This window comes from Chiloscyllium plagiosum, unplaced genomic scaffold, assembly GCF_004010195.1.
Source record: "Chiloscyllium plagiosum isolate BGI_BamShark_2017 unplaced genomic scaffold, ASM401019v2 scaf_11840, whole genome shotgun sequence".
NCBI lineage: Eukaryota > Metazoa > Chordata > Chondrichthyes > Orectolobiformes > Hemiscylliidae > Chiloscyllium > Chiloscyllium plagiosum.
Genome location: NW_025211848.1, coordinates 10,175 through 20,128, shown reverse-complemented (window position 1 = coordinate 20,128; position 9,954 = coordinate 10,175). Strand labels below are relative to the sequence as shown.

The 9,954-nt window shown below is 37.6% G+C and overlaps 1 protein-coding gene across 1 annotated transcript in view; it reads left to right on the top strand.

The window, feature by feature from the left end:
• Positions 1-9,593, top strand: part of sec61g (SEC61 translocon subunit gamma) — a 9,874-nt gene extending 281 nt beyond the window's left edge. Inside the window, exons 2-4 of the mRNA XM_043685743.1 lie at positions 3,897-3,996; positions 5,567-5,669; positions 9,474-9,593. Coding sequence (XP_043541678.1) covers positions 3,903-3,996; positions 5,567-5,669; positions 9,474-9,483 — 207 coding nt within the window. The 5' untranslated portion in view covers positions 3,897-3,902 and the 3' untranslated portion in view covers positions 9,484-9,593. The remainder of the gene's footprint in view (positions 1-3,896; positions 3,997-5,566; positions 5,670-9,473) is intronic.
• The last annotated feature ends 361 nt before the right edge of the window (positions 9,594-9,954 follow it).

Sequence of the window (9,954 nt, the reverse complement as noted above, 5' to 3'; positions counted from 1 at the left end):
CAATAGGTTGTAGAGAGAGAGAGACGGGGTGGGAAAGGAGTGTGGGCTGAAAGGATTTGATGGGTCGGGGGAATGAGGCCACGGAGAATATGGATTCAGTGTAATTTTCCAATCCTGGCTGGATGCAGGCATGATACCAGAGGGGTTTAGGTCTCTGACTAAAGTGCCATTATTTAAATGGTGCAAAACAAAGCCCTAATAATTACTGACCTGTCGATCTAACCTGGGAAGTTGGGAAATTATTACCACCATTCAATAAATGATATGATTAACTGTTAATGGAGAGGTACATGTTATTCAGAAGTAGTCAACATGATTTTGTTAAGCTGGATTGATGAGGTTAAAGCAATGGGTGTTGACTACATGGATTTTAGTAAGGTGTTTGACATGGCAGACTGGTTGTAAAATTAAAGCCCATCTGATACAATGAGATATGGTAGTTGGAACCAAAACTGGCACAGCGATGGGAAATGAAGGGTAATGGTTGATGGCTATATCTTTACAGTTTGTCACAGATGGCTGAGTTTTGAGTGTTGTATTTTTTTGTGGCAAATATTAAATACTTAGGCTTAAATGTGGTAGGCACGATTGAGAAATTTACAAGTTAGGTAGTAACCAAGAGGTGGTGGATATAAAGTTATGCATTTGGGAGAACAATCATAGCAAGGAAATACACAAGAGACGGGAGGTTATTGAGAAGGGTAGAAGAAGTGAGAAAACTTGGCGTATATGTCCACGTATCCTTGAGGGTGGCAGGACTGGTAGCTAACTCTATAAAGAAGGCAAATGGGAGGCTTTCCTTCATGAGATGAGGAAATAAATACAAAAGTAGGAATCAGACTTTGGAACTGTGTAAGATACTGGTTAGGCTGTAGTTGAATGTTCATCTCAGTTCTGCTGACCTATGTTACAGCCAAGACACAATTGTTCTTGAGAGAGTATGGAGGCAATTTACAAAAAGGATGCTAAGCCTTGAAGATTGAAGCTATGAGGCACAGTTGGATAACCTAAGATTGTTTTCATTCAAACAGTGCAGACTGAGGTGATTTAATCAAGGTGCAGGAAATATTGAGGGCAATATATGATTAATAATGAAAATAATAAGATGAGTGGACAGTGAAAACCTGTTTCCTTTATGGTAGTGTTCAGTTACCGGGGGCACAGATTTAAGGCGATTAGTGGCAGGATTACAGGACTTATGAGGAAAAGCTTTTTCACCCAGGAGATGGTGGATTTCTGGAATTCAATGTCCAGTTTGGTTGAGGCAGAAGCTCTCAACTTATTTTTTAAAAATCTGGATGTCCACATTAAGCATTGTAACCTGCAAAGCTATAGATGAGCTGTTAGTAAGTGGAATGAGTGGCTCGTTTATTCAGCCTGTGTACTATGTGTGTTGAATTTCTGTGTTGTATCCTTTTCTATCCTCTAATGAAGGGAAAAAGGGAGGCTAGTTTGGGACAAAGTTACGCTATTAGGGAGCTGACAGCAAAGTGGTTTTAAAGTGATAATCCGATCACCGTAACTTAATTGAATGACATCATGTTCGATGGACTGAATGGCCTACTCTTGTTTGTTACGAGGGGATGGGGGGGGATAGATACTGTCTAGGATGGATTGATGGGAAGGGTAGAGAGAGGGAGATTTTGAGATTATACTGAAGTGTCAAATTAAAAGATAATTTGCCAACAGGTCAGGTAGAATATGGATAGAAATGGTTAAGATATCAGAATGGAAGATATTGTAGCTACAAAAAAAAGTTGAGAGAATACAGGGTTAAGGGAAAAGGGCCAGAGAAATGCTAAAATTGAAAGATCTGTGATGGATTCACCCCCTGGTTCAAAGAGCAGGTGTGATTTATTTGTGCAGTGCAAAAAGTGTTCAGTTTCATTGTAGCATTATGAAGAGGCGGTGTAAAGGACTGCAAAATACTTGAGGGAAGGTTTAAAGTGTGCTTCTAATTGTTAACAAAAGTGGTTATGATCCAAGTAAGACCATAAGACGTAGAAGTTGAAATAGACTATTCAGCCCACGGAGTCTGCTCTGTCATTCAATAAGGTCATGGCTCTACTTTCCTGCCTTATCCCCATCAGCCCTTGATTCCCTTACTGATTAAAAATCTCTCTATCTCAGCCTTGAACATATTTAATATATACAGTTCTCTACAATGAAGAATTCCATAAATTCACTATTGGGAGAAGAAACACCTCTACATCCTTATCTTAAATTGGGGACCCTTTATTGTAGGTTATATCTGCTGATCCTAGACTCTCCTTTTGAGGGAAAACAATCATTCTGCATCTACCTTGTCAAGTCCCCTAAGAATCTTAAGTGTTTCAATTAGATCACCTCTCATTTTTATAAATTCTAATGAGTACAGGCACAACCTACTCAACCTCTTCTGAACTGTCCCTCCATGCCTGAGGTCAACTTAGTAAACCTTCTTTGAACTGCCTTCTATGCCTTTGTATGTTTCCCTGGATAGGGGCCCAAAACTGTTCATATGGTCTGACTAGTGCTTTGTATAGTTATAGCAAAACCAGCCTATTTTTATATTCCATTCCTTTTGAAACAACATTCCATTGCCTTTCCTTTTATCTGATGAATTTGCATGCTAGTTTTTAATAATTTCTGAAGACTCAAAATCCCTCTGCACTGCAGCTTTCTCTATTTCAATAATATTCATCTCCTCTATTCTCCCTGCGTAACCTCACATTTTCCCACATATTCCATCTGTCCACATGCTTAACCTATCTATATCCCTATGCAGACTGAGTCATCTCCACTGCTTGCCTTTCCACCTCATCAAAGTCACTAATATATTGCACATAATTGTAAGTCTATTAAATTGAACCTTAATATTGAGTTTAACTGAAAGGTACAATATTGTTGTTTCTATTGAATTGATCAGCCAAATAGCACAGGATGACCTTTTGCACAGTATGGTGCTGATTAGGAAAGCAGCCATTAAGATATGCTTGGTAACATGGTGCTGGGTGTGTTGGATATCTTGTTGGTTGTAGAAACTGGTGACTGGAGAGCTGGGCCATGGTTCTGGGAGTGATGCAAGTGGGGAAAGTGGATGGATGTAATTGAGTGTCCTGTAACTCTATTGGATATGAATTGTGGGTTGGGGGAGTAAATTACATTCTTGAAACTTGAAACTTCATGAAACAGATTTGAAAGTAAGCTACAAACTCTGAGCAGAATAGACCCTTTGTGGCAACAGCAGATGTCGATAGGTTGGCTGTGGTTGTGGTCAATTTGTAATAGATGTGGGTGGACAACCTATTTCCAGAAATAGTGATCAAAATGTTGAAAATAGACAGGGTCAGAAATTGTCTGTGTTGGTAAGTAAGAGTGAGAGAAGGGTGCAGCACTGACTACTATTAGTGTATTGGTGAGAGGGATCAGAGAGGGAATCAGAGTAAGATTAGAATTCGGGTAGCTTCTGTGTCCCACAAAAAAGGCAGACTTGTAGAAGATGCAAGTTGCCATGTCCTAACTTAAGATATTTGGCGTTCTTCCATTTTGGTTTCAGTGTAACTGCTTGCTCATCACTTTTGATATCTTTATCATGGGTAAAATGCTTACATGCTCTCACTTTACTCCAGATGGCAGCAGTTTTGCAGTAGCACAAGGTGCGGATTTGACTGTATCTAGCACATCTGGTTTAGCCATCCTGCGCATCAGAGTCAACTTGGCTGATCTGCCAAATTTGGATTAAGTAGCAATTATTGAAAAATGAGATGTTGGCTGAAGTGCTTTCCAGGCTTTGTAATGTGAACCAGTTACAGTCACTTGTACTTGATGCTTGCTTGTACTCCAAACAGTGTCTGAGCTGGTTATTTGTGGGAATCAATTGTGTCAAGAAACTCTTTCATTTGCTCTCATTACAGGATACAATGGATCAAGTAATGCAGTTTGTGGAGCCCAGTCGTCAGTTTGTAAAGGATTCAATCAGACTGGTGAAAAGATGTACAAAACCAGACAGAAAAGGTGCAGTACTATTGCATTTTCTCAGTTGTGCACATTTTTGTCTGAAAACTATAAAATATAATGCTTTGACTATGTGGCGTTAATAGGATATGGTTGTAATATTTCTAGAATATATAAACTTTAAAAATAGCAACATGGGTGGTGCGATCCTTTGAATGTGCCGTGCTATTTCACAAATTGGCTGTTCTGGGCTTGCTAACATGGGTATGAACAGGTGCACAATAGGCTAGTTCTGCTGACCATTTTTGTGAAATCATGGCCTTGAAATAAGTCATCTCAAGTTTTAAATGTGAATATTGTTGTCTAGTTATATTTTGTACATTATGAAATTGGAATCTTTATAATTTTCCACAATCCAAGGTAAAGTATATCAATCGCAAGATTAGATTAGAAAATATTATTGTTAACATTATGAAAGCAGTTAAACTTTTTCTTGGATCATTTTAATTATATGTACAGAAATATGAAACTGTTTTTGCAATTTTAGTGCTTTAATATCTTCAGCCTGTCTGCACACTATACGGAAGGTGTAAAGGAAAGTGTGTACAAAGAGTTTGGGAGCATTTGTGATATTCACATTTACAAACATATTGCATTGGATCTAGGTGCTCAAAGCATCAGAATGGGATGTTTTCTTATTGGAAATACTTAAAGTAATCCTGTCTGCATAAATATGCTACATTTCAGGATGTTCAAAAATACTTTGACATACTATGCAAAACAGTTAGAATTCCCAACCTCTGACTATTTTCTAAGGAGAGTAATTTGCCTCCTGACTCCCCACTTCCCTGGATGAGTGAAACTCCAGCTGGACATCATTCAGACTACTTGACTGGCATCCCATCCATCACCTTCAACATTCCTTCAACAACACGTTCCAAACCCCTAGCTTCTGCTACCTAGAAGGACAAGAACAGCAGATGCATGGGAAGACCAACTGAATGTTCCTTTCCAAGACACTTTGCAACTTGATTTGGAACTGTTCCTTTACTGTGGCTGGGTCAAATTCCTGGAACTCCCTCACACCTCGGTGTGTGTGCCTTACACACATGGACTACAGTAGTTCAAGAAGGCGACTCACCACTATCAACAGCATAGGTGCAGTTGGGGCTTGGCAATACATGTGGTCTAGTGATGCCCACATCCTCCAGAAGAATACTATAAAATTGATTTCATTTGCCTCTAGTCAATAACCTAAACCTTTTTTGAACTCTGTTTTACACTGATAGCATTCATACTCTGACTTGACTGGCTAAAGCATAGTTTTCCAACTCACTCTTTATTTAATCAAAAAATTAATTGGTTCTTCCTAAAAGTTTGATATTCACCAAATGGTTTTTAAGTGGAATAAATAATTAATTGTCACAGCCCGAAAAGGTTCCAATTTTATTACCATCAATAACCTGGCTGTCTGAAGATACAATAAATATGCATTTGTGAATGTAATTCAAGAGTTGTTTCTGAACCATCAATATTCTCCATGCAGTGGGCTTTAGTGTTTAATAACCTTTTATGGCATGTGAAAATGAACTCAATTTTGAGAGATTCCTGTGTGGCTTCATTTTTACAGAATTTCAGAAGATCGCCATGGCAACAGCAATTGGATTTGCCATTATGGGATTCATTGGTTTCTTTGTAAAGCTCATCCACATCCCTATTAATAACATCATTGTGTAAGTATTCAGGTGTTTTGACCAATAGCTAGTTTCTGTATTTAAAAGAAAAAGTGCATTTGATTAATGTAGAATGTTCTCATTAGCTCAGATTTTTTTTTTGAATGTTTTGAGGGTAATGGATAGAGAAATTAGATTGTGACATATTGTACACGTGGAAGAATATTTTTGTTTGACTCCAGTGGCTTTTGCAGGTGCAGTAAACTATCCAGTGCAACTTATGATTCTGCTTGCCGAGACACTTTGATGTTTCAAGTGTTGGTTAAAGGGGACAATAGTATTCTATTTAATGGGGAAGCATATATCTAAAATTAAAAGTTGCATAGTGCAGGCTGGATAAGTGAACTGGGAAGGAAGCACAATCTTCGTAATGTTAAATGTGGGCACAAGAATGCCAAGTTCTAACTGATCAGTGATGGGGCTCGCATCCTAATTTCAATAACTGATCTAAATATTAAACCTATAGGAAAACTAAATTCACTTCCTTAAAAATACAGCAGTAGTTATAAAATGCAGCTGAAGATGTATAAAAAAAATTTAAACTGTTATGCAGTTAGAAAAGTTAAACAAAACATTAAATACTTGCAAAATGTGTGCAAAAGTGTTGTTACCTGCAAAATATTCTATGCAGTCACATTGATCAGTTTATTGCTCAAAGTTTACCCAGGTGCATGTACTGTGAGACAAATAAAGGACTGCAGTTGGAATGTAATTTTTCTAAAACACTTGCAAGTTAAAGTAAACAATTCTTACACAAAATAGGTTTTCACAAACTACGCTGACTGCCTGAAAAGCACAAGTACTGAGGTGAACTTGATTGGCTTCCTGAATTCAATTCACTGAGCTCCATTGACTGAGCACTCAAGGTCATCTTGGTACGCAGATAGGTCTTACATGGAGTCTTTGCTGGGGAAAATGCTACCACATGTCTCCTCTTATCCCCACTTCCTGAATATTCTGGAATGGTGTTTGATTTCAGCCAAAGGGGTCACAGGGCAGGGATCATAGTGTCCGATAGCTCATCCTAGGTGTACCCACCCTCTATCCAAGATATATTTACTCCATGGTGCCAAGGGGTCTGGCTAAATCTGTTGAATACTCAAACATAATTGTTCTGGCTGAGTACCTCTTAATGAGTTTTGGGTCACAACAACTCTACTATTGTTTAATCTGCAATACAGGTCTGGGCTGATCCCTGTGGTAACATTGACCCTTTTGAATTCCATTAGGCCAGGCTTGCTGAAACTGTTTAGCCAATTTTATATTAGGCCCAGTTGCTTCAGCCTTTGGCCACGGTGTCCAAATAATACGTTGAGGGAAATTTTATAAGAAATGGGATAGATTGTCAGAGCAGCAGAATAAAAATACAATGTCTTTAAAATTTATAGGCCAGTTTGTACTTTTTGGTCTGCTTGCACTATAAAACATGCTGATACATCAATGACAGTGATGACTAGAGTGTAGTTGAAGTAAATGCTGATTACTGGAAAACAAACTGAGAAAATGAAATAGTGAAAAATAAATTTAGAGCAGATAATGGCAATCATAAGTAACGTGTTTGAGTTTTGTGCATAAATGCCATTTTCTTAATATTGCATGCTATTATGAATACAAATGTGGATAGTTGAGTTCATGTTTGTTGCCACATGTTTTTTTTATGAATCTGTGTTGCAATTTCTCTTGCCTCAATTCTCCCTGTAGTGTACAGATTAAATTTATAGACGGTATTCTATGTTCTTAGCAAGGTTCTATAAAGATTTGTCATTAAAATCTCAATTTACATGTCCTATGCCTTTGGGTAAAAGTATTTAATCAGTTTTTTTATGGCCTAATTCTTTTAGGGGTTTTTTTAATGTATAGTAAAACTCAAACCTGTTATGTTTTTCAATATTTCCCAGTCTTGTGCTTTTCAAAGTAAGATTAATTTTACCAGAATATATCATATCATATCATTACTATTGATTTCATCCGCTACATTCTCCCAGGGTCTGTTATGTCACTGTCATCTCCAAATTTCAACTTTATCTATTGTTGTGTAAATGAAGAGCAATATGGACAATGCTCTTCACTTTTAATATCATGTATTGCTACTTCTTAAATATAATTCTATACTCCTTGCTCATACCTACTGTTATCCTGTGATACCTGCTAAAGCAATAATAAAAATGCTTTTAAAATCTCTGCATTTCATCTGTCCGCTGTAGATGTTACTTCAATGTATTCTAGTTTATTGATCAAAGTCTTTCTCTTGCAATGAAAGTTGTCTGCTTCCCATTTCCTCCATTTCAGCATTTCTAAATTTCTTAATGAAAAATATTCTCCAATTTTTCTGACAGATATTGAGGTGTAACTGAGAGTTAAATCAATTCCCATTAGCACTGTAAAATCTAATTCTTTTAAAAGTTTAATTTCACCCATTCAGAATTTACCATTATTCCCGACAGCATCCTGTTGGGTAAGCACTGAAATTGGTTTGAGGATCTCCAAACGTTTCTTGTTATCCTTTATGAACTAATTTCCTCCTCCTTTGTTTAACATTCAACATTTCTTATTTTATGAATATATTCGCAAAACAACTTTTCTTTGAATTTATTTTGCCCAGTTTTGATTATCCCACACTAACTTCCTTATTGTCTGTTCTTACCATACCTTGTGTATATTCCTGTAATAGAGTCATAGTATCGTAGAGGTGTACAGCGTGGAAACAGACCCTTTGGTCCACTTCATCCATGCCAACCAGATGTCCGATATTAATTTAGTCCCATTTGGCCCAGATCCTTCTAAATCCTTATTTATAGACCCATCCAGATGCCTTTTAAGTATTGTAATGGTACCAGCCTCCTGCACTTCCTCTGGCAGCCCATTTCATGTCAGCACTACCCTCTGTGTGAAAAATCTACTTTGGGCCCCTTTTAAGTCTTTCCCCTCTCACCCTAAACCTATGCCCTTTAGTTCTGAACTCCTTTTACCCCAGGAAAAAAGACCTTGTCTATTCACCCTATCTATGCCACTCATAATTTTATAAACCTCCCATAAGATCACCCCTTAGCTCTGATGCTCCAGGGAAACTAGCCCCAGCCTATACAGTCTCTCCCTATAGTTGAAACTCTTTGACCCTGGCAACATCCTTGTAAATCTCTGAACTCTTTCAAGTTTCACAACATCTTTCCTTTGGCAGGGAGACCAGATTTGCGTGCACTATTCCAAAAATGGCCTAACCAATGTCCAGTACAGCTGCAACATAACCTCCCAACAAAAGCAAATGTCTTCTCTATCTGTAACTCCACTTGCAAGGAATTAAGAGCTTGCACTCCACGGTCTCTCTGCTTGGCTCCCTAGGACCTTACCCTGAGTCCTGCCTGATTTGCTCTCCCAAAATGTAGTACCTTACATTTATCTAAATTCCATCGGAGACTCCTTGGCCCATCTGATCAAGATCCTGTTGTACTTTGAGGTAAACCTTGCTAGTCCATTACACCACCAATTTTGGTGTCCTGAAATGAGAAGCAGTCGTTTTTTTTTAAAAAAAACTTGTCTTTTTTTTTCAGTATTTTTAAAATTAATCCAATTTTGATCCATTGCCTAGTTAATACTTAAACTGCACTTCCCATTTTAATTGGTTTTGGTAGACGTGTGGAACTATATTTTACCATTACCCAAGGGCTAATTTGAATGTTCTGGATCTGTTGATTTTCATAGCTAATATTATTGAGATGGTTGAAAACTTGTACTTGCAATGTATAAGATGGATTATGGTAGTAAATGTCAAAATGGAGGATAATTAAAGTTTAAATCTTTTTACAGTGGTGGTTAAGACGTCATCTGGTCTAATGCAAGCTGGGTAGGGAATGAAGATGAGAGGACACCATGGAATATTTCTTATTTTGTGCTGTTTTGAGTGAATAAAAATAATTTTGAAATAAATATATAAATCAGACTTTTATTTCTTCTGTTGTGTTAACTCCTGATACATTGTTTCACGTAAAGGCACAAACGTTAGCTAAGGTGTCTCCTTATTCCCATTGTCCATAATAGAGGTTGATCTGTTTCTATTGTCACAATTCCACTTCCGTCGTAAGTGTTGGAGGTGCTGACCAGCTTCCCAAACTGAAGTACCTGATTGGCTGCAAAAGAGAACAATGGGAGAACATTATATTACAAGATGTCACAAATTATTCCCTCACGTTGTTGCTCTACTTTTCATTGAAGGTCCCACTGTGAAAACTGTAGGTTTTCTTACTGAGGATATTTTCATACATGGGTGATTTCTAACCTCTGAAAGCAA